The sequence below is a fragment of the Arachis ipaensis genome, chromosome B2, assembly GCF_059453495.1.
Source record: "Arachis ipaensis isolate K30076 ecotype BB chromosome B2, ASM5945349v1, whole genome shotgun sequence".
Taxonomy (NCBI): Eukaryota; Viridiplantae; Streptophyta; class Magnoliopsida; order Fabales; family Fabaceae; genus Arachis; species Arachis ipaensis.
In genome coordinates, this window is record NC_142437.1 from 11,458,158 (window position 1) to 11,482,380 (window position 24,223).

General features: G+C 36.2%; 1 protein-coding gene across 3 annotated transcripts in view; it reads left to right on the forward strand.

Moving 5' to 3' along the window:
- LOC107624974 (uncharacterized) overlaps nucleotides 1-24,223 on the forward strand; it is a 38,014-nt gene that overhangs the window by 6,690 nt on the left and 7,101 nt on the right. Inside the window, exons 4-8 of one of the 3 annotated variants that reach the window (XM_088504822.1) lie at nucleotides 9,384-9,600; nucleotides 10,445-13,416; nucleotides 13,821-14,069; nucleotides 15,706-16,422; nucleotides 16,875-17,696. In XM_088504822.1, coding sequence (XP_088360948.1) covers nucleotides 10,453-13,416; nucleotides 13,821-14,069; nucleotides 15,706-16,422; nucleotides 16,875-17,696 — 4,752 coding nt within the window. In that variant the 5' untranslated portion in view covers nucleotides 9,384-9,600; nucleotides 10,445-10,452. Of the gene's footprint in view, nucleotides 1-6,433; nucleotides 7,207-9,383; nucleotides 9,601-10,444; nucleotides 13,417-13,820; nucleotides 14,070-15,705; nucleotides 16,423-16,874; nucleotides 17,697-24,223 lie in introns of those variants that run through there. The other 2 variants (XM_088504823.1, XM_088504820.1) reach the window with 2 other exon arrangements.

Consider the following 24,223-nt stretch of genomic DNA (forward strand, 5'->3'; position numbering starts at 1 on the left):
GATACTGTGAGAGTGCAGTTTGGAAAGGTTCTGGCTAAGGAAAGACTTGGTATTTAAGTGTGTCCATTGTGACCCACCTCTCTTTCTTGGGGACCCTTCCTAGTGCACGGTCTACAGTTGAGTTATACTATTCCAGTATATGGTTGCAACAATGTCAGGATATTCAAGTGCTGTGAAACTTGAAATAGAGAAATTTGATGGAAGAATCAATTTTGGCTTGTGGCAAATACAAGTCAAGGATGTGTTGATACAATCAGGTTTGCACAAGGCATTGAAGAAGAAGTATTCTCATGGTATTGTCGCACTGCCATGTATAAGGATAAGTTGTGGCAATCGGGTCCACAATTGCACACGGGCATTGGTTGGTGTTGAGATGCAAGGTGTGTGGCGGAGTTATGTCGATGGCTGAAGAACTTCCAGAAAAAGCCAATTTGGAAGTTGCACCATGAATTTTCAGCAAGGTTTCGATATGTACCAAGGCAAAATACTTGGAGTGGTCTGATTCCAAGTGAGTATACTTTCATGGTGGAGTATGATAGTTCTCTGAACTATGATTGTCGGTATAGATAATGGCAGCAAAGAATTGTCGATGTTGACTATGGAAGCTGAAGATGTATGACTATTTCAATCAAGGTGGAGATTGTTAGGATTTGGTTGAATTAGTCCCACATTGCCTAGGATAGCAAATGGAGTGGGTGGCCTAGGCTATAAATATGAGGCTAAGTTCTCCATATTGTTTGCACCAGTCGGAAACACTTAAAGCTTGTATCTGACTTTTCTTTTCCTCTATACTCTTTGATTAGAAAGTGTTGTGAGGTGTAGTTAAATATTTGCTTTGAGAGTGTGGGTGTACTGGGTGCCGGTGTTAGAGAGAAAGAAGTCTATGTGTTGTAACAATTTTCACATAGTGATATTCTTTGGTTGTCATTTGACAACGGCCGTGGTTTTTTTTTCTCCAGTAATTGGGGTTTTCCACGTTAAATTCTTGTGTTGTGATTGTGTCTATTTTATTTCTCTGTGAAAGGTATTTTCTCAATGGGAAATGGTGTATTATTCCCAACAAGATATTGTAGCCAGCTTGATAAGGTGTTTTGGGCCTTCCCTCCGTATATCGAAGCATTTAAGTGCTGCAAGCCGTTTGTATCGGTTGATAGGACACATTTGTATGGCAAATATAAGGGTGTGCTACTAATTGCTATGACCCAAGATGATAATAACAATATTCTGCCTATAGCTTTTGCACGAGTAGAGTTTGAGTCTACCGAGTCATGATCTTTTTTTCTCATAAATTTGAGGTAGCACATTACTCCACAACATGGCATTCTTTTCATATCTGATAGATCTCAAGCCATATGCATTGCACCCAATAGTGGTTGACATCCTCCAACAGCTCGCTATACTTATTGCATATACATCACATGCATCTAACTTCATGACCTAGTTTAAATCAGCACAGAGCAAGCTGTATCTTATCAATGTAGCGTATAGTCCAAGCAAAAAGGGATGTGAGCGGTACATGGACGCCTGAGGGGGTTATCAAAGGATATGTTGGAATGGATACCGAAGTTTAGAAAGGAATTATGGCTCCAGCATGGTGATGAAGGTTGTAGGAATAGTCACATGACGACGAATCTCCAGAATGTATCGATGTTGTTTTAAAGGGAATGAGGAATCTTCCCATGGCGGCTATTGTGAGGGTAACTTATGAGAGGTTGCAACAACTATTTGTGTGCAAAGGTCACGAACGAAGCACATGCTCAACTGCAAGGTGGTTAGATATTTTCATAACATCTGTTTGCAGCTATAAAGAAGAATAGAGAGACCCTACTGAAGATGAAAGTCACCTACTGTGATTATCGAGCATTGGTGTTCAGTGTGGAGGAGGTGGAGCCTCTAAAAGGATGGATCCAGACTTTTTATCACGTTTGGCACAATTTGCGTACGTGCGACTGTATGTGGGCTATTCCAACCTTTGCATTATTCATGTCGTTATGCACTTGCGGCATGTTCTGTAAAGAGCATTGAGTGGGGCACCTTCTTGAATTTCATGTACCAGATGTCTTCAATTTTCAAGGTTTATAAGATAGAATTTTTACTGATATCAGACGAAAAGATATGGGACCCATGGTACGGTGCAAGGCTTAAGTCCAATCTGTCCATGTGGCGGAAGGCAAAGGGAAGATCAATTTCGATATGACTGTGAAATAAAATGGACTATGTGGAGCATTTGGAGAAGAGATGTGGTCTATGCTGACAAGAAGGTCATATCAGGCGAGGATGTTCCAACTCTCGGACCAATGAAATTTGGTTATTATTTGTATCTCCTATTTTGTTTTTAACATGCCTATGAATTGTTATTGTCATTGTGTTTGTATTGCATCTCTTTTTGAATCAAGTTGATATGCATTTTTTGTCTTTAGTATTAATATTTTTTGACTTGGGTCTCTATCGCTCAAAAAATATAGAGAGCAAGGCATTGTCAGACATAAAATTTCTTAATTTAATTACTGTCTAAATCCAACCTCCTTAATATAAGATGGTAGGACATTAGACAATGAAATAAACAACATCACACGACGTAACAAAAACAACCTAGACATACGTAAAAATACAATTGATTGAAATTTTTGTAATAGCGTATTATATATTTTATAATAACTAAATTATAATAATTAATCTTATCTAATTCAGGACTTCTGGTATTTAGTGTAATTAAATATTATAATTAAGTATTTAAATAAAAAGTACTCTAACTTATGGATATATTCATTAATAACATTAATTGATAATATCCTAATATATTTTAATTAGGTCTTATAACTACTTAAATCGAATTATCCTAACATATCAACTAATTAATTAAATCAAGTTAATCTAATATGTTATTATTCTAACACATCTAAAATAATTTTAATAAAAAAATACTCTAATTTAGGGATATAATCAAATAACAACATTAATTAATAATATCCTAATATATCCTCACTACTGATCTTCTAACTAATTAATGGCCAGTTTAAATAAACAATTTAATTAAATTTTTCTGTAAAAGGAGTTTAAAACATAAAAACTTATATTAGAAATAACTTATAAATAAGTTATTTTGTGTTTGAATTTTTATCATAGAAGTATTTATTTTAAAATTATTTTAATAAATAAGAGTGATAAAATAAGTTTTGAGAAGGAGAGAAGTCAAATTTTTTTACTTCTTAAAAAGCTTTTAAATAACTTTTCGAAAAATTAAATATATATTTAAAAAATTGTACCAAACAATATTAATGTAACTTTTTATAAGTCAAAAACTAAAATTTTTTTTTTTGAAGCTTTCCAATAATGGAGCTCTAAATTTAACAATCCTAATATGTAAACCAATTAATTAAATCAAAATAATTTAATATGTTAATATTTTAACACCTACTGTAACTATTTAAATCGAATTATTCTAACATATCAATTAATTAAATTAAGTGAATCTAACATATTATTATTCTAACATATCTTCTAACTAATTAAATCAAAATATCTTAACATGTTTATTAAAATTAAGTAAATAAAAATATCGTAATATGTCAACTAATTAATTACTTAAAACAAGAGAAAGACAAACTAATCTCAAAATTCAATGTCTTAACTATGTCTCACATTGTATTTAGTCGATTGATGTCCTTTGAGTGCATGTATTATCGATTTGTCATATGCTTTTATTGTTTCAAAGAACTTTGAGAAAAGTTTATCCGGAACTTGCTAAATTTGAAAAAAAAAATTCAAGTGTTGATCTTGGTTACATCTTATATATAGCCCATCGTACGTATCTCAGATACTGAAGCTAGAAAACCCATACAATTATATTCTGAGTGCATATATCCCAATTTTTGTAATTATTATATGTTCTTAGTACACTTGTGATATGTAATATTCTGATTGTAATTTATCTCAATGATTAACTAGATTAAAAATTTTAGATATGAAAATAAAATGAGTGATATATTTTAATATTATAATTTTTGGTATTTTTTAAAATTATGAAAAGTATATAAATTGGACTTTCGATTTGTGTTTAAAAAATAAAAAAAAGTTGGGATATACAAATCAGATTTTTTAATTTTAAACACAAATCGAAAGGTCTGAGTATAAAAATCAGAGAGCCAAAAATCGGATGGTCCAATTTCTGTATCTCTTAAAAATCGAATCATCAAATTTCTACTCCCTAAATTAAATCATCTAATATTTTAAAAAAATACCACGACAGTCACAATTCAAAAAAATACAATTGTTAATCCAATATTAAAAATAAAAACGTGTGATTAACAAATCAGAATATAACCCTTTTTTTTTTTAATTTTGGATATCAATATTCAAGATGTCACATGAAGGTTGTGGTAGGCTTAGAGAAGGGGATTGAATCTATGCCTTCTTTTTAAGTTGTTGTTATGACCCTTTTAAAACAAACTTTGTACTCAGTAGCGAAAATTTATGAGAATTTATTTTTGTCTTATGAATATCAGAAAACAGAACATAGCAGAGAAGAGAAAAGCTAACACCAGCATGTATCCTGATTTGGTTGCCTTGTGCTATGCAACCTACATCCAGTCTCCTCTACAACAATGGAAGAATTTTCACTACAGTTAACAGTATTACATACACCAATTTCACAGAATTGACCCAATCCTTTCACACTCAAGTTCTAACCTAATTTGACATTGGCTATGCTAATACCTAACTATTCACTCTTAGTGCTAACCCAACTAAGAAAGGGATACCTCACAGATACAAGATACAAGACATAGACATACCTAAAGAAATCTGAAAATTACTCTAGACTTTTCTCTCAAGTGTATCACTCAGCCTTTTTCCACTCATGGCTTTTACTTGAGCTTTCTCACAATGCCTTTTCTCACAAGAAATTACAGAAAGATAAACATTGAAAAGTACATTACAATCTGTAAAACATGAAGGAGATTGACTTCATCAGCAGTCTCTTTGCTATGTGCAAAACCAGATTCACAAACCTCAGATACAGTTTTTCAGTATTGGCCGAATGCTTCTTTGAAAGAAAGCATTACCCAAGTAGAGAAACTTCCTTTTCAGAGTACAACTCTCAAACTCTGGTTTTCTCTCCTTACTTCTGAATGACCAAAAAGTCTTCTTTTATCTCCTTGCATGTTGCTGGGTTATTCTTCCAAGGTCAACACCTTGAGTTTTGAGTTTCACCAACCCACAGACTAGCTTTTTCTCATTAAACCTCAGAGTAGAAACTTTGCTTCTGACTTCTTCATCTTGACCGAAAGCCATAAAGCAGCAACCACAATAATCTTCCAATGGTCAACTTGATCTAAGCCCTTGAAAACCAACTTGGTCCCCAAGACATGTTTGAGACCGTAGATTTACAGCAGAGAGGAACAGAAATCCTCTTTTCCATATAACCCAAAATGGAGATACACGAGAGTTGAAGATGAAGAGAAGAAAGAGTGTTGCATGTATGAGGAAATGGGTTACCTTTAATCTTTTCTTAAGCTTGATTTGGTTTGAACTCACTGATTTGACATCTGCCTTTCAAACTTAATCTCTCTATTTCTTTCTTCTTCGGTGAATGGCGTATGGGAGAAGCTCTCTCTCTTTCTTCTGTGTTTTCTGACCAAGAGCAAAAGGTGAACGTTGATTTTGTGAGAGTAGGTGAGAGAGTTTTGCTTGCTGAAATCAATCGGGCTTGGATATGGATATGGTTTGCTTGGTCCGTTTTGATTTCTTTGGCTTTGTTTTTCTTGGGCTTCGCTTGATTTACTAGCCCCCAGCCTTGTTTTATTTTGTTCCAATTTGAGCTGCTTAAATTGAATTATGGCCTGCAACACATAATAAATAATTAATAATATGTAATTATAATTAATTCACACTAATTATTTATTTGTCAAAAATAATATTTGTCATCACTAATTAATTTAGTTAATTTCTTAACTCAACATCACATGTGACATATTAGGTAAATAGATAAATTTTTACACATTATACTTTTCATTAAATAAAATATTTAATTATTTTAAATATTGTTTTTTTGAATTCATCGACGAATTAACTAATAAAATGTCATATTCATAAACTAATTTTACTCATCACGTAATTGTAACCTTGGCCCTAAAATTAAAAATATAGCTAAAGTATATTTTTTATTTTTTAAGTTTGTAATTTAAAAAAAAATATTTTTAGTGTTTAATTTTATTTAATTTTATTTTTAATATTTGTAATTTATATAAATTTGTCTTTAATATTTTTGAGTTATTTTAAATAAAATTAACATCTAACAATAATTTTGATATAAATAAAAAATATTAAAGATAAAAATTAAATATAATTAAATATCAATAAAAAAAAGTATAGAGATCAATAATTTTATTAAATTTTAACCAGTATATAATCAACAAAAAAAAATAAATTATTAAATGACATTTTATACCAATCTTACACTATTAAAATTATTATTAATAATTATTTGATAACTACAAATCACAAAAGTTCCTATCACTCTTAAAAAAAATCACACCTAAAGGACAAAGATCGTACTTTACCCTTCAAAACACGCACTACCTCCACTCACACACACGTCCAGGCAAGGGAGCAAATGAAGGAAAAAGATAAATAAAAAGAACGAGAGTACAGAGCACCGAGAAGAAGAATGAGAAAGAACAGGGGAGAAGAACTCGCTGAGGGAGAGAGCCCAAGGAAGAAGGAGAAGACGGCGTCGGCAGGGAGAGGAGCCGCCGCCTAGCTGAAGAACGAAGAGTGAAGGATGAGAAGAGAGGGAGGGAGGGCGAGCAGAGAAGAAGAACGACCAGAAGAGAATGGGGAGAGGGTGAGGGCGACGGCGGTGAAATGATCCACTGCCGTCGTCTCCTGAGAGAGAGAGGGGAAGGAAGAAGATGAAGGAGAGGGAGAGAGCGGCGACGGCTAGCCATTGTCGCGCCGCCATCGAGGCCGCCGTTGAAGATGCTGGAGCTGCCGCTCTGCCGTTTTCCACCCTGCCGTTTATACTGCTCTCCCCTGTTCTGCGACGCCTTGTTCCACCCACGGAGCTGCTGTCAGCAACGTCGTCTTCCGCTGAAGCCGTTTATGGTTCTGCCACCGCCTTGAGCCACTGCTGCTCTGCTGTCCTGTCCGTTCTGCCAGCTGTGAGCGCAACTTCGTCTCCATTTTTTCGTGTTTTGACAAATTGAGGTTGGGGCTGACTTTCTTTAGAATTGATGCTTTTTAAAACTGAATACATTTAAAAGTTTAGTAAAGTACATTGGAGCTGATGGCTGTCTATGGTTTGATTACGCTTACTCTTAATGAGGGTTGATTGGATTAATTTTAATGACTTTTGGTTAAATTTTAGAAATGGAACTGGAATGGTTGGAGGAATTAAAATGGATTAATAGAATTGTGAATGACTGAATAATAGTAACTAAACATTAATTATTAACAACGCCTGAAGTCTCTTGGTAGGTGAATTAGGATTTGGACCCTTGTTTGATAATCTAATGTTTGGAAACTTAACAACTTACACATAGTTCATAATTATAAACCAAGAATGTTCATGTCGAAAATCATTTAGGATACGAGAGGTTGAGGAATGATTGAAAAATTATTGGTTTTTGATGAAACTTTAAAAGGTGGATAAGTCTAAGTCTTAGGGAGATTTTTGTCAAAATCTTTTTGAGAATTTTTAATAAAAAGTGAGTAGAAGATTGTTGACCGAAATAAGTATCCTCATAATAAGTTGAGGTTATGTAGCTACTTTAAGCTTAATGATTCTGGTTGAAGGTTATTTTTGATGGATTTAGTGAGTAAGATCTCTAGCGGCGGATGATTGATGATGGAAATGATAAGTTGGATGTTTGTAAGTTCTTGGGTCATAGGGTAAGTGGGTTATAAGGTTAGAAGTTAATTTAACGAGGTAATAATAATAATAAAGTAAAATCTAAATTGGAGCTATGAAGTGAATAGGACTTGATCTGAAAGTCTAAATTTGGTTTAAGCTTAATTAATGGAATTGAGGATTTAATTTGAGAATCTAGCTAAGTATTTAGGTTTGCTAGTAGCAACTAATAAGGTCAAAAGTAAATTAAGCTTGCTTTGAAGTGATTGGTAATAATGAGGTTAAGTATGAGAGGTTATTAATTTATGTATTAATTGATTTTTCATAACGAAAACATAATCAACTTGCATTAGCATGAGGGTTTGATATAGGAAGTGTGAGTACATGAAGTTGAGATTGAGGCTGAAGATATAAATATGATATTTTAAAAGGGATTAAGTATGTGATATTGGAGACGAGTGCACTTTAGAGAAGATTAGGGCAAGATCATGATTTTGAAGAACTATGGAGTAAAGGTAATATGACTCGCTGGTTATGTTGTAATTCGAGTTTGGATTTTGAAAGTTTGATTTGTTAGTTTTTAAAGAGAATAAAAGAAGGATATGGTGGGATTGACATAGGTGAAAGATGATATAATTGATTTTGGTTGATGTTAGTGATAGTAGTGATGTTTGAAAGTTGGGTAAAGAATTATGATTATGGATTTATGGTGGCAGACGTGAATCGTCACATGGGCGATAAGATCTCGTGTACGCGATGTCCTATGTGCATGATGTCCTGTGTACGCGGAAAGGAGCTGCATAAACGAGAGGTTGGGAAATGAAGGGAAACACTGGGTAATGTTCCGCTTGCGCGACAAGTGTTAACATATGCGAGGGTATGCTGGCTGGCCGGCATCCTCCGTCCGCAAAGATTGGTTGTTTTTTACAAGTCTATGAAGTCCTAAACCTTAACCTTTAGGCTAGCATCTCATATCAGAGGCCTTTAGAATCGCAAGCCGTAGATAACGACACAAGCCGAACCCCGATAGATGTGTTTTGTGAATTGAATTAGAGAAAATGTGATAATGATTAAGAGATGATTTAGATAACATTTATGATGATAAATGATGTGATGAGATCCGAGAGTGACACTACGATTATGGATGATATGATGAGGCTCTAGAATGGCGTTATCATAATGAGTGAAAGATATTGAGGATGATGGTCTAATACGACGATATGAGATACTATATGATTTTATGTTTAAGAGAAGAGTTGAAGTGGAATTATAAGAGAGTATTAATTTGTGGTTTATAATGGTGAATGCAATTAATGAATTTGGCAAGGACGTGGGTTTTTGTCCCGCTTGCATGATTTCATTTATTGATTAAGGACGTAAGTTTTTGTCTCGCTTTCATGATTTGATTATCGAGTAAGCATGGACGTGGGTTGTTGTCCTGCTTGTATGATGATAGTGATTCTATTACCTGGCAGGGACTTGTGTTCATCTTGGTTGCTTAATGTCCTTGATGTTTGATATTATATATTTTTAGGAGGTCAATGGATGTCCCTTCCACCTCTAGATTTTGACAAGGGACACGATCACAATGAGGATGGCGATATGTAACACGCACTTGTGGATCAGATAGTCAAACGCCTCATGGGCACGACGATATGTAACGTCCATGAGGATGCTATTTTCAAATGGGACGGCGAGACTTAACGCCCATTTGTAAAGAAGTGTCGGGTTCTAGTGGTAACCAACACTTGGTCAGTGGGTGTGCATGATTGTTTGAGTTTGCCTATGTAATTATCTAATTGCTATATGTACTGTTTGAGATAATTGTAATCTCGTGTTTGATATTGTATGCTTTGCTTGTGTTTGTTCTTTGTTGGTTTAAGGTGTTGGAGCTTGGGGTGGGTTTTGGGTTGGATCTTAGACATGGTACAGGGCGCAATGGCGTCATTTGATCCCTGTAGCCGAGTCCACCTAGTGGGATAAGACTTTTTATTGTTGTTGTTGCTGTTGTTGTAGTATTTTGTAATAATTTTTAAAATTTAAAATATCATAATAGATATAAATAGAGAGAGAATCTTGACTGTGAATGAAATATAGTATCAATAATTTAATTAAAGGTAAATCTGAACATTTATTAATATATAGGATTATATTAGACTTTTTAATTTTGATCAGCACAAGTTAACTTTGTAAAGTACCTCCTTAGGTGCTTTCAACACTACAAATGCAAATACATGACATTTTTTTTTTAAATTTACCAAACACAAAGTGAGGTGCTTGTGCTTTGGATAAAAAGTTCCTCTTTGAAAAAACTTTAGCAAACCAGACTCTTGCCCCCTTTAACTAAGTTTAAACCATTAATTGGATTTATTGGGCTAGATTCATAACTTATTCTAATTCAAACTATGTATGTTGATTCCTAACTTGACTTTATTTAATTTGATTGCTTTAAACATTTGATAATATTAATTATTAGCTTTAAGCGGGGATTTCTTGATAATCAGGAAAGAAATCATGAAAAAAAACCTTTTATATGTGAATTGCATTCCATTCTACAATACATATATGATATTATTAATTGTTTTATTCATGCAGAAAGAAGCATGGCTATTCCTATTCCTATACCCGAGTTCTTGCAAGAATATACTGTCAACTTGGTTGCTGAGTATGTAACAAATCACCTAGACTATGTGTGGAATTATGAGAAGAAATTTGACGACCTAAGCAGAGTTGTTAAGGAACTCCAGGAAGAAAGAGACAGGGTGCATGATAAGGCTGAGGAGGAGGAAGATCGATATGGGAGAGAAATATACAATGATGTTAAAGTGTGGTTAGATCGGATAGATGAAGTGATTTCTGAGTATGAAAAGTTCAAAGAGGAGCACAGAAAAAATGGGGAGTATCCCCTTTCTTTGTCAAATCTGGAGACAAGGCATAGGCGCAGCAAAACAGCCCAAGATATTGAAGAGAAGATTAGAGAACTACAACAGGAAAAGCATGATAGCATATCTCATTGTCAGGGCGCATCTTCCATGGGGTTTGCATTCGCTAATGTTGACTATGAGGCCTTTGATTCAAGAAAAGAAATCACGAGGAATATTACAAGAGCACTTGAAGACTCGCGCGCTAGAGCGATCGGGATTCACGGGCCAGCTGGTGTTGGGAAGACCACTTTGGTAATAGAAGTTGCTAACAAAGCTTGGAAAGACAAGCTATTCAATGTGGTGATCATGGTGAATGTGACAAAAAGTCCTGATATTCGAAAGATTCAAGGGCAGATTGCTGAAATGCTGGGAATGAAGTTGGAAGAGGAAAGTGAGCACGTGAGAGCACTTCGCATACAGAAGAGATTGAAGAAAGAGAAGGAGAATGCGCTTATAATCCTTGATGATATGAGTGTGAAAGTAGATTTGGATATGTTGGGCTTGGGGATTGCATCAGAGACTTACAGTGATGACATTGACTGCCAGAAGAATCTCATTGTTCCGGAAGGAAGGAAATCTTCTGCTGCTGACAATTTTCCTCCCAGCAAGAATAAGACCAAACAAAGTCCCAAAGATGGTTCTGCAGAGGAAATAGAGAAAACCTCTGTGGGTTCTGGTAAGCTGAAAACAGAAGAGCGTCACAAAGGATGCAAGGTTTTGCTTATTTCTGAGATGAGACAAGTGTTGAGCCAAATGGGTGTGAAGCCAAGCTTAATCTTCTCAGTTAATGTCCTGAGTGACAAGGAAGCCGAGACCTTGTTCAAGAAAAGGGCTGGAATTGTCGACAAAAATTTTGAACTTGGAAAAATAGCAGCTGAGATCACCAAAAAATGTCATGGTTTGCCCATGTCAATAGTTACGACAGCAAAGGCATTGAAAAATCAGAGCCCCTCAGTTTGGGAGGATACTCGTCTGAAGCTTCATAGGCAAAGTCTAACAGGAACACCTGAGTATTCTACAAGGTTGAGTTATAATCTTCTAGAAAATGAGGAGCTCAAGCTTACCTTCTTGCTTTGTGCTAGTATGGGTCATGATGCTTTAATTGCAGACTTGGTGAAACGCTGCATTGGTTTGGGTTTTCTCCAAGACATCTATACAGTAAGGGAGGCCAGAGATAGAGTACAATCGTTGCTTGTGAAGTTAAAACAATCAGGTTTATTGTCTGACAGCTATTCAAGTGATCATTTCTCTATGCAAAATCTTGTTCGCAATGCTGCTTTGTCAATAGCATCCGCGGACAACCATGTGTTCAGATTGACAAAAGGAAAACTAGATGAATGGCCTGATGAGGACAAACTTGAAAAGTACACTGATATTTTCTTACAACATTGTGATTTCATTGAGGAGTTTCCTAGAAGAATAAGATGCCCCAGGGTTAGAGTGTTTCATATTGACAATAATGATCCACATTTGAAAATACCAGATAACTTTTTCCAAGAAATGAAAGAACTCAGAGTGTTGATTTTGACTGGCATCCATCTCTTACCGTTGCCCTCATCAATTGGATACCTAACAAAACTCAGAATGCTCTGTTTGGAGCACTGCAAAATAGATGAGAAAAGTTTGTGCATCATTGGAGAGTTGAAGAATCTAAGAATTCTTAGCTTTTCAGGATCTGAGATTGAAAGCTTGCCTGTTGAGTTGAAGAACTTGTCTAAGCTACAAATCTTTGACATAAGCAATTGCACCAAACTTGGTGGTATTCCGCCCAAGGTAATATCAAGTATGACCAGACTGGAGGAGTTGTATATGAGAAACACTTCAATTCAATGGAAGATTAATGAAGAACAGGAAAACCAGAGTGAAATTGCTAGTTTATCTGAGTTGGGGCATCTGAATCAACTATCAAATTTAGACCTTCAAATCCCAAGTGCTGCCCATCTTCCCAAGAATTTGTTCTTTGACAGGCTGCAAAACTACAAGATCATTGTTGGCTCTTCTGAGAGATATTCAAAGCAAGAATTCAAGATGCCAGAAAAGTATGAACTGGTGCGCTTCTTGGCAATACAGCAAAAATATGGCTTTGACATTCATTCTCAGAACGAGATCAAGATGTTGTTTGAAAGAGTTGAAAATCTTCTGTTGGAAAAATTCAATGGCGTTCAAGATCTTTTTTATGAGTTGAATTTAAAAGGATTTCCCTGTCTTAAAGAGTTGTTCATTGTAAGCAATTCTGACATTTGCTCCCTCATCAACCCAAAAGACAGGAAGCGTCCTGAGATGGCTTTCCCTAAATTAGAGTTACTGGATCTCTATAAGCTCAAGAACATGAAGGAGATATGCTCATCATCTTGTGAACTTTCAAAACCTTCCTTTGGTAAACTGAAAATCATCAAGATCATGCTTTGCAGTGCATTGAAGAATGTCTTTCAAATCTCTCTGGTTGGATTTCTAACCGCACTTGAAACAATTGAAGTTTCTGAATGTAGCTCTTTGAAGGAGATTGTCCACGTAGAGAATACAAGTCAAATTGGAACTCTTGGGTTTCCTGAACTACGTCATTTGTCTCTACGATCTCTGGTTGAATTTGTTGGATTTGATCCCATTTTGCTTGAAGATTCTAGAATACTATTCCACGGAAGGGTGCGTTCAAAGTTCAAACTAACATATAAATTTGTTTTTCTTCTATATTATCTATTCATATTTTACTAATAAAAAATGTTAATTATATGTAAGTCTTAAATTTTTGTGGAAGATAATATATCTGCCAAAAAAAAAAAAACAAAATCAGCAAAAGTCATACGCTAAACCAGTAATTCTTATAGAATATATATTCGAATATGAAATACATATTGAAAATATGTGAAATAACACATGTATACACAAATGCATGATTATTGGTTTTTGGTATACACATAACATTTTTATAATCATACCCTATTTGATTAAACTTAAGAAATATTTATTTTCTAATGTAAATTTATGAATTGAGAAATGCAAAATCACTTAACATTTCTAGAGTTACTGATTGTATTGTTGCTTGGCAGGTTGGAGTTACCAAATTGGAAAGGTTGGAGTTGTCGGCTATCCAAATTGACTGTATATGGAATGATGGCCAAAGCTCTCATTTTGGAAATTTGATACATCTGGACGTGAATAATTGTGGCAATTTAAAATATTTATTGTCATTATCTGTAGCCAAGGGTTTAGTGAATCTTCAGAGCCTTTTCATTAGTGAATGTGAGCAGATGAGATGCATCTTTAACCAAGAGCAATGTCGGGATAGTAGTAAGAAGGTATGGAGGTTGGTAACATTTTGATTTCAATTCTTATATTTTCTATATACGAAATTGTGGAAATTATAGAAGAATGAAACTCATGAATCATACCATGAAGTTGTGGGAGAGGATGATAGAGTGAAGGTTGAGACAAGAGACTCTAGTTAAAAAAAAATTAATTTTATGTCGGATATATCTATTATAGAAGCTATATACTACTTGTTAAGGGAAACGGTGGACAGGTATTAGAGCAATTAGAAAGATTTATATATGGTCTTTATTGACTTGGAAAAGAAATACGATAGGCTACCAAGTAAAGTCCTATATATGGAAAGTCTTGAAGAAAAATGGAGTAAGGATAACATATATCGTGCAATTAAGGATATATACAATGGGGTTACAACTAGTGCAAGAACCAAGGTGGCAGTATAATAGAGGAATTTTTATTGGTGTAGGTCATCTCTAAGCTCTTACCTTTTTACACTAGGCTTGGAGGTGTTTACTGAGCATATTCAGTAACCTGTATCACGATGTATACTTTTTGCTGTTGACATTGTCCTTATAGGAAAATCAAGGAAAGATTGAAATGAGAAGTTAAGTTTCCGGGGACAATTTGGAAGTATATGGTTTATGCATAAGTCGTATTAAGACAAAACATATAGTGTAAGTTCAGCATGAGAACATAGAAGTCAAACAAAGAAGTGAAAATTGGAAAAAAATATCACAGCATAGGTCAAGACGTATCTTAGTTGTATTGCTCAAGATAATGGAGAAATAGAGGATTATGTAAACCATAGAATTCAACCAGGTTAGTCAAAGTGGATTTGATAAGTGTTTCGGGTATCATACGAGACAAAAAGGGTACTTCAAACCTAAGGATAAATTTTATCATACTGTTATTAGACTAGTTATGTTGTATGGAATATAATATTAGGTGAGAAAAGGTGAATATCAGCATAAGCTTGGTGTGAATGAAATGAGGATGCTTAGTGGGATGAGTAACCATATGCGAATAGGCAGAATAAGGAACAAGGACCTAAGAAAAAACTCGGAATGGCGCATATTATTGAAAAATGGTAGAATCTCGTCTTAAGTGGTTTAGGTAAACGGAGAGAAAATCAACAAAACATCCAACAAGGAAGATATATTAGATGGGAGATAAACTAGTAGTTAGAGGCAGAAAGAGATCTAAGAAGTTTGCTCAAGAGAGATTTAAGCATAAATGAATTTAATAAAGATATGCATGACAAAAATAATGATATCATTTTATTCATGTAACCAATTGTATCCAGTGAGATAAATATGTGTTGTTGTCTTTAGAAATTATATTTTTGACTGCCAATAATATTGATATGACCCTTGAAAATAGTTATTCATGCAGTGGCTATGTTTTATTGACGGTAAGTATTGTGTTTTCATAGATGAGCTTCATATACATGTATTTTATGCATAAAATTTTTCTCTCCATCTTTACTTTTGAAAAAAAGATATCCTTTCTGATAATTATTCTGGCTGCTTGGTTGGCAATCAATATATACTGCTATTTCTTAATTAAAATAAAAGAAACCTATATAATCTACTTATTTTCTCCATTGGTTTGATATATTTTACCTTGTTAATTTGATTATCTTGTGACTATTTTGAACCAAAACAGGATAGCATCTTTCCAAAGTTGAAGAATATCAAATTGAGTAGCATGAAGAGGTTGAGTGAAATATGGAGTTTTGGAGTCCGCAAAGATTCCTTTGGCAAGTTGGACACTCTAATCATTGAGAAGTGCGACAAATTAGTGAATGTGTTTCCAAGTTACTTGGTGGGAATATTTCGGAGCCTAAGTAGTTTGAGGGTTACTAGTTGCAATTCAATGGAAGCTATATTTGACCTAGCTTTTAAAAACAAATATGCTAAGTATGTAAGCCGTTTGCAAGAAGTTCATTTGGAAACACTCCCAAAACTGGAACATGTATTGAGATGGAGGGAAAATCAAGAAGGGATTTTTTACTTCAACCATCTGCAAAAGATGTATGTTCAAGATTGTGAAAACTTGGAAAATATGTTTCCAGTTTTTGTGGCCGAGAATCTGGAAAATCTTGAATACCTTGTGGTATTGGATTGCATTCGGCTGAGGGAAATTGTGGCTAAGGGAGAGGAAGAAGATATAAAAAGAGGCAGAGAATTTAAACTTCCCAAACTAACCACTCTCAATTTTTCAAAATTGCCAAAGTTCAAGAGTTTCTATCCAGGAGTTAATGGATTAAGTTGTCCACTGTTGAATGAGCTATCTATTGAACTTTGTGACAACCTAGAATTATTCACAGAAGAAAAAGTAGATGCATCATCTGGAAAAGAGAGAATCCTTTTCCCTGAAGAGGTAATAGCAAACCTACTTTCAATTTAGTTTTAGTTTTAATGTTTGTGAGATGAAATTTTAGTTTGTGGTTTATAGTTTTGTAATTGGGATAGAGGCTTTAACTATATAAAAATAATAGCTTTTCAATTCTTGAGAATTGTTTCTAGTTCAGGAAAGTAAAGGAAACAGAAGAAAAAACAAATTAGAGAAACAAAATGCTATGTGCATACCATAAACCAGTCACCATCTATTTGTGTATAAATATATTTATAGTTTAATTTATTTTCAATGTGTATTTTGTATCATGTATTCTATATGAATGGCTAATTTGGTAGCTGATTTTTTTTGTACAGCTAACATATTAAAGAAAATAGTCAATTAAATGTTACATATAGTTTTTCTCTTCCTACATTCAACTTTTATGTATATTTACAATTTTTATTTTCTCTGGTTTCATCATTTATTTTGTATAGGTAATCAATAATTTGAAGTCCATGCAAATTGAGTGGCAGCATGCAAAGTCGTCAACTCGTTATCGAAGAGACAACTTAGAAGAGCTTCGCTTATCAAGATTAAAGAAAACTGAAGTTATATATTCTTTCCTGCATAGCAATCCTAATCTGAAAAGCTTATGGTTGAATGATTGTTCCTTCAAAGTTTTGATGCCTCTTGAAAAGCCAGCCAATTTTGAAAGTTTAGGTGTTGTTCCAAAATTGAAAAGCTTGAAGTTAACGAACTTATCTAGGCTTGAGAAGATTGGCTTTGAACAAGATGCAATTCTTCAAAGGATAGAGTTCTTGATCTTAAAGAATTGTCATGGGTTGAGCACCATAGCGCTGTCATCTGTATCTCTCGCGTACTTGACAAATCTAGAAGTAGTTGATTGTCAAGGGCTGAAATATTTAATGTCACTACCAACTGCTAGAAGCTTGAGTCAACTCAATGTCATGAAGGTAATTGATTGTAAATCTCTCACGGAAATTGTATCGGAGCAAGGGAAAGAAGAAGAAAATGCATTATGTGAGGTCAACATTCTTTTCAAACAATTGAAAACTCTAGAACTTGTCTCTCTGAAGAGCCTAGAAAGCTTTTGCAACTCCGAGAGTTGTGTGTTTGAGTTCCCATCATTGGAGAAATTGGTGGTGAGTGCTTGTCCCAAAATGGAAAGTTTCTGTCGAGAAGTCAAGAGCACACCAATTCTGCAGAAGATATATGTTGTGCATGATAAAGAGAAAAAGAGATGGTGCTGGAATGGCCATCTACAAGCTACAATACAAGACATGTTCAAGAACAAGGTATGCGTATTGGGACCAAGAACTTTTTTTGTGACTGAAAAAAAAAAAAAAAAAAAGAAACAAAACACAAGCCAAGCCAAACTAGCTATAACTAGTAGTCTCCTGCACTAGGATTTGCTCCAAATCTATACCAGACTTGATCCAAGAAACATGAGCTGAATCACTTCTTGCTCCAGATTTAGCCAACCAATCAGCGACACCATTAGCTTCCCTTCGAATCAGATGGAATTGGACCTCCCAGTCTTTGGAGAAAAGATCTTGGAGTTTTAACACAATATCCTTCACCTCATGTGTTTGGGTGGTGATGTTATTCAACACAAGATATCGAGCGAGTCCGTCTCACAAATAACACTCGTGCAACCAGCTTCCCAGGCTAACATCAGCCCTTGCCAAGAAGCCAGCAGCTCACAACGATAAACAGATCAGAAAAGAAAAGCACCTGAACGGCCCAACACCCATCTCCCTCTATCATCCCTTAGAACACAACCAAAACCAGCTCGCTGGACTCCCTGAAGAACACTAGCATCGTAATTGACCTTGAAAGTGCCGTTGGGTGGAGGCTCCCACTTAAATTTCCTTTCAATATCTGAATAGATAATCCGGTTGTAATGAAGGTTTCTAAGATCAAAGCTCATATTTCTAGCTAGGATATTTCTAGCTAGGATTGCCACTTTCTTATCGGACCAAATTTCATCCGGGTTGAAAATCTCATGACATCGATGCCTCCATATCCACCATATTCCCGATGCGAAGAGGCAGTCCTTACTAGATATGCCCTGTTTGAGCCAAGGAGCTAAATCGGATGATCCTCTAGTCTCGATGAACGAAGGGTCGATGATATTCCAAACAGCTTTGGCCCTGTCGCAATCTCTAAAACAGTGCAGAATTGATTCAGAATGGGCACCACGCCTCTTACAAATATCACTAGGTGTTAACTTGCGCTTGAACTGGAGCGCGTCAGTAGGGACAGCATTGTGAAGCGAAAGCTAGAATAAGAACTTGATCTTCTCCGGGATGAAAGGCTTCCATATCCAATTCCAGTCTTCGCTTTCATCCCATTGGAGTTTTCTTTTCGCTAACCAAAGATATCCACTTCTGGAAGAATACTCCTTTGTTGAGGCAGCAGCCCAAACCCACCCTGGGCCATAATGGTTGTTACCAGGAACAAGCAACTCAATTAGGGACGAACGAATATGATGAGGAAGAGGAGAATAGAGCTTGCTGAGATCCCATCAACCATTGCAAATAACGTCATCTAGAGAAAGGTGGAGGTCAGTTATATGAACGTATGGAATTAAGTCCGCAAGCTTACCCAAAGGAGACCATTGATCAAACCACAAGGATTGAACCAAAGTACCATAGCACCACGCAAAGCCCTCTTTCAAGCTATTGAACGCTTTTATCACACTTTTCCAAACATAAGAAGCCCCAACAACCTCCACAAAACCTTTTCCAGCAGACAAATACTTTTTAGTTAGGAGTTGTACCCATAATTTCTCTTTGCAGTGAAGAAGTTGCCAAACAAGCTTTTCCAGAAGGGCAATGTTCACACACCTAGAGTCCCTCACCCCTAGGCCTCCGTGTTTTCTTGGAGCGATAACCTTAGTCCAATTCACAAGGGATAGTCCCTTCCCATCAATCTAACCCTTCCAAAAGAATTGTCTCAACATTGAATCAATTTTTCCACAAGAGGGAAAAAAGACTACTTGCATATTATACACTGGAATGGAAGTCAACACCGACTTAACCAAACATAACCTTCCTGTCTTGTTAAGCAGCCTACCTTTCCAGCTAGCTAGCCTCCCTTGGACCTTGTCAATAACCTCCTGCACCGTCTTTTTCGCCGCTCTATCGTGGCCAATGTTCACCACTAAATATCTGCCTAGGTTCTGAGTTAAGTGAATCTGAGAAACCCTTGACAAGACCTCCTTCCTCCGCTGAGTGATATTCTTAGAGCATTGAGCCTTAGACTTGGCCAGATTAACTTTCAATCCAGATGCCTTTGTAAAGAGATCAAGAACCTGCATAACCATTTCAACCTGCGATCTTGTTGCTTTGCAGAAAAGGAGAAGGTCGTCAGCAAACATAAGATGCAAAATCCTAGGTCTCCCTTTGGAGATGGCAACAAGTACCCAAGATCCATTAGAAACATAATGAGAGATAAGGTAAGCCAATCGTTCCATACACATAACAAAGAGATACGGAGATAGAGAGTCACCTTGTCTTAGCCCTCTTTGAGGATTAAAATTCTGTAACCTCTCACCATTCCATAGGATTGAAAGTGAAGAAGAGCAAACACACCTCATGATTATGCTAGTTATGTTCTAAGAGAAGCCAAAACTAGTAAGAGTATGTTGAAGAAATCTCCAATCTACTCTATCATATGCCTTCTCTAAATCAATTTTGAAAGCCATAGTACCTTTCTTGGACTTGGTCTTGCGCATAAAATTAAGGATCTCTTGTGCAATAATGATATTCTCGCTCGTTCTTCTCCCCGGGATAAATCCCCCTTGAAGAGGACCAATGACTTCCGTAAGGAAAGGGCGGAAACGATTAACAAGGACCTTAGTTAAAATTTTGTATATGACGTTACATAGGCTTGTAGGCCTAAATTCTTTCATGACCGTCGGTCTGTCCACTTTCGAGATTAAAACAATAAGAGTCTCAAAAAAGGAAGCTTCTAAAACTTCACCTGCAAAAGCTTTACACACAATCTTCCAAATATCCTTTCCAACTAGGTCCCAATACTCCTTAAAGAAAATAGCTTGGAAGCCATCTGGTCTAGGTGCTTTGAAGGAGTTCATCTCCATAACAGTCCTCCTCACCTCCTCAATCGAAACTGGTTCAGAGAGAAACTTGCAGGCCTTTTGACTAAGCTGCGACAGAGGAACCCCATCAAGAACACCAATAGCCACTTCCTCTCGAGAACAAAAAAGTCTCTGGAAAAAATTATTGGCTTCCTCTTTAAGGGAACCCTCATCATTCGACCAAGTTCCATCTTCCAACATAAGGCTGTGAATTTTATTTCTTTTTCTTTTGACAATGGTTTGGAGGTGAAAGAAGCTTGTATTTCTGTCTTTGAACTTGATCCATTTTTCCCTAGATTTTTGGTACCAGTAAATCTCCTCTCTTAAGAGGACAGAATTTAACTCTTGTTGAAGTCGTTTTTCTTCTTCCCTCAAACCAGGGTCATCACAAGACTCCAAAGAAATTTGGACTCTGTTAATATTCTGCTCAAGCTCTCTTTTTGTAATGAAAATGTTGCCAAAAACTTCTAAGTTAAATTTTTGAGCATGTCTTTTTACAGCAGTCAGACTTTTGGATACATCCGGAGACCCAGAGTCCCAGGCCTTGTGAACTACTTCACGGAAGAGGGGATGGGTGGTCCATGCCGCTTGGAATCTGAAAGGACGGTTTTTCTTCCTCTTATTCATACCAGCAGGATTACACATGACCAAGATAGGTGAATGATCAGAGTGATACCTTCCCAGAATTTCGCAAAAAGCCTCAGGATAAAGCAGACGCCAATCTTCATTAAGGAAGGTCCTATCCAATTTTTTTGCTACATCCAATCCTCCCTTAACTCTCTTGTGCCAAGTAAACTTCCTTCCCTTCGTACCCATATCCTAAGTCCGCAGCTATCCATGGCAGTTGCAAAAGCAGGAGATCTGTTAGCGTTGAAGGCCCCTCCTTTCACATCTGTTGAGATGAGAACTTCGTTGAAGTCTCCAAGAGCAATCCAAGGGCAGGAAATAATAGCAGAGAACTTTTCAAGATATTCCCAAAGGGTTCTATATTGCACCTAAGGATGGGCATAAATAACGTTGCACACCCATGCATTAGACCCATTTTACCGCTTCGAAGGAGACACAATGCTCAGTGATATCAAGAATTCTACTTTCCTTCCGAGACTCCTGTACCAGAACCTAGATACCCCCACTCTGGCCCCTAACCTCAAAGATGCCAACACTACTATACCCGAGCTTCTCCCAAAAGAATTTCATCTCATCAAAGACTATGAGTTTCAATATCAATAAAGAAGGTAGGATGGTGATTCTTCACAATCTCCTTAAAGTGCACGCGGGCTAAGTTACTAGATGCCCCTCTCACATTCCACGCTAAGATGCTTATGTTTTCACTATCCATAGCAATAAACAATAAATTTAGGAAAATTACACTACCTGCTTTATAGCTCAAGCACCCTTTTCTCGGCGATCTCCTTTCCCTTTCCAACATTGGGCCCAAAAAACTTCTGGTTCCTTTCATCCTGCTCCTTAGCTCCCGCATCTTGTGGTGAGTTCTGAAGGGAGCGTGGCCTTAGACGCTTTCTGTTATAATGGAAAAAGGGAGTATCTAATTTGCTTCCACTTGTTCCTGCTACTGTTCCCTCGTGTGAAGGAGAAAGATGTTTGGTGTTATTGTCCTTGGATTGATTATTAGACTTGCCTGAGGAGGGATGCCCATATTTCATTAGCCTTTTTGAGAGATTAGCTACCACCAAAGGTCTTTTTGTGACGGGCCTATTGTTCGGGCCCTTGGGATTTAAGATTCTTGTCCACATCTCTTAGAACCTTCCCTTTTTTCTTAATCACCTTAATCCATGCCCCAATTGCCTCCTCCTGATTAGATGCATGAACATCTCCTAATTCCGCATGCACCTTACTAGGCGCTGACTTTGGATATCCCTGATTTTCCTCAGCAATTGAAGACTTGCCAAAAAAGGAAGCATCTTGCTGCTGCTCTGTCTCTGCAGAGTCAGCGTGCTAGTTATCGTTTTCCGGCAAAGGAAAATCTTCCTCCACCGCTTTAACGTCATTAACCTTCTTGCAATCAACTCCAACATGACCATAACACTTGCACTTCTCACAAATCAGTTCAAGATGTTCATAATCCACTTTGTAAATAACATCATCCACTTCAATCTCATCAATCAGCGGCACTCCTAAATCGATGAGGATACATGCCCGGGCAAATTTTCCCCTTTCCGCCTCTTTTGTCGCAATGTCCACTTTAATCGGTTTGCCTACCGCCGTCGCAATACGTTGCATGGCCTTTTCCTGGTAGTAAAAGATCTTCAGCCCATTGAAACGAACCCACACAAGAGTGGAACCAAAGGATTCCTCTGCCGGATGGAACTCAAATGACCAGGGTTTAACTGCCAAATAAAAGCCGTCGATCATCCACGGGCCTCCAAGGAGAACCTTCTCTCGATCTTCCAAAAGATCGCATTTCACCAACATCCAAAATTTCATATCCTCCCTTAAGCCTCCAAATGAAGCATAGTCTATGAGATAAAGCAGTGTGACTGACATGCTTGCCAAGAACCTTCACTACAATGGAGTCTTTGTAGGGTTCAGCTAGAACCTTTCTTCCTTCACTAGAAAAGGTCACTTTAGGCCTTCCCCCATTGCCTCCCTCAACCACAGCAAGACGATCCCCCTCCAGATATTCATCAATAACCAAGGGTTTAGGTGTCGAAACCCCTGAAGGATACCTTGCTTCCGAAGGTCCCTTGCGTGGCTGGTCTCCCCCCACCCTTGCTTCTTTCTTCACCCGCATCCTTGTGCATCCCACGTTGATCCCCTTGTGCCGCCACTCTCTCTCCCCCTCTCGCACCTTCTCTCATTGTGTTTTTCAAATCACACAAACATCATAATTTAGTCCCTCGTTTCAGAATATTAATCTATTGAGACCAAGATATTCTCTAAATTTTCATTTTATTATTTGCTGGTTCTCTTATTCCTTTTTTTTTTTTCAAAATCATGAGCAGAATTAATCTGGTGGATGAAAATTTTCCTCACACTTGTAATCTCATCGCAAACTTTAAGATTTTGTTTGAATTAGTAGTAAATAATGAGAAGTACGAAAATGTAATCAAACTAAATGTCAAGATATGCAATTATATTTATGGAAGGAAAATTGAAACTTATATTTGAATGTATCATTGAGTTTGGACTGTGTTTGAAGAATATATGGTGGACTTATCATATTAGGAATATATCACTTTATAATTAATAGTTTTATTTGAGTCTTGTATTTGAACCAATATTAGTCAATTTCCCATTTTTTTTCACTGAAAGTGTTGGTCTCTTAGACTTAGTAATCTTTTGTTATTATTAGTTTCCATACTAATTTTTAAAAAAATTAAATTTTCTACCTATATAAGTAAAAGTTTTATAATAAAATAATAAACTAAATAAGTACATTTTATTGTGTTTACACTTTACACTGATTTTTAAATCTTATACTAATATTGACATCAATATTCTTTTTTGTGTTAATTATTTTTACTAATTTTGTATTTTATACTAAAATCTTGCCATATCTTATAATTTCTAAACATTGTCGAATCTTTGTATCCGTAATTCTATAATCTATAGCGTATTATTTGTGTATGTTGCAGTGTTAGTCTTCTGTTTCATTTATCCATAGAAGTTTGCCAACCTTTACTTTTCCCCAACTGTCAAAGCAGAAAAAGAGGAAAGGATGCTCTACTTTTTAACAATATTGTACTCGCCTTAAATATT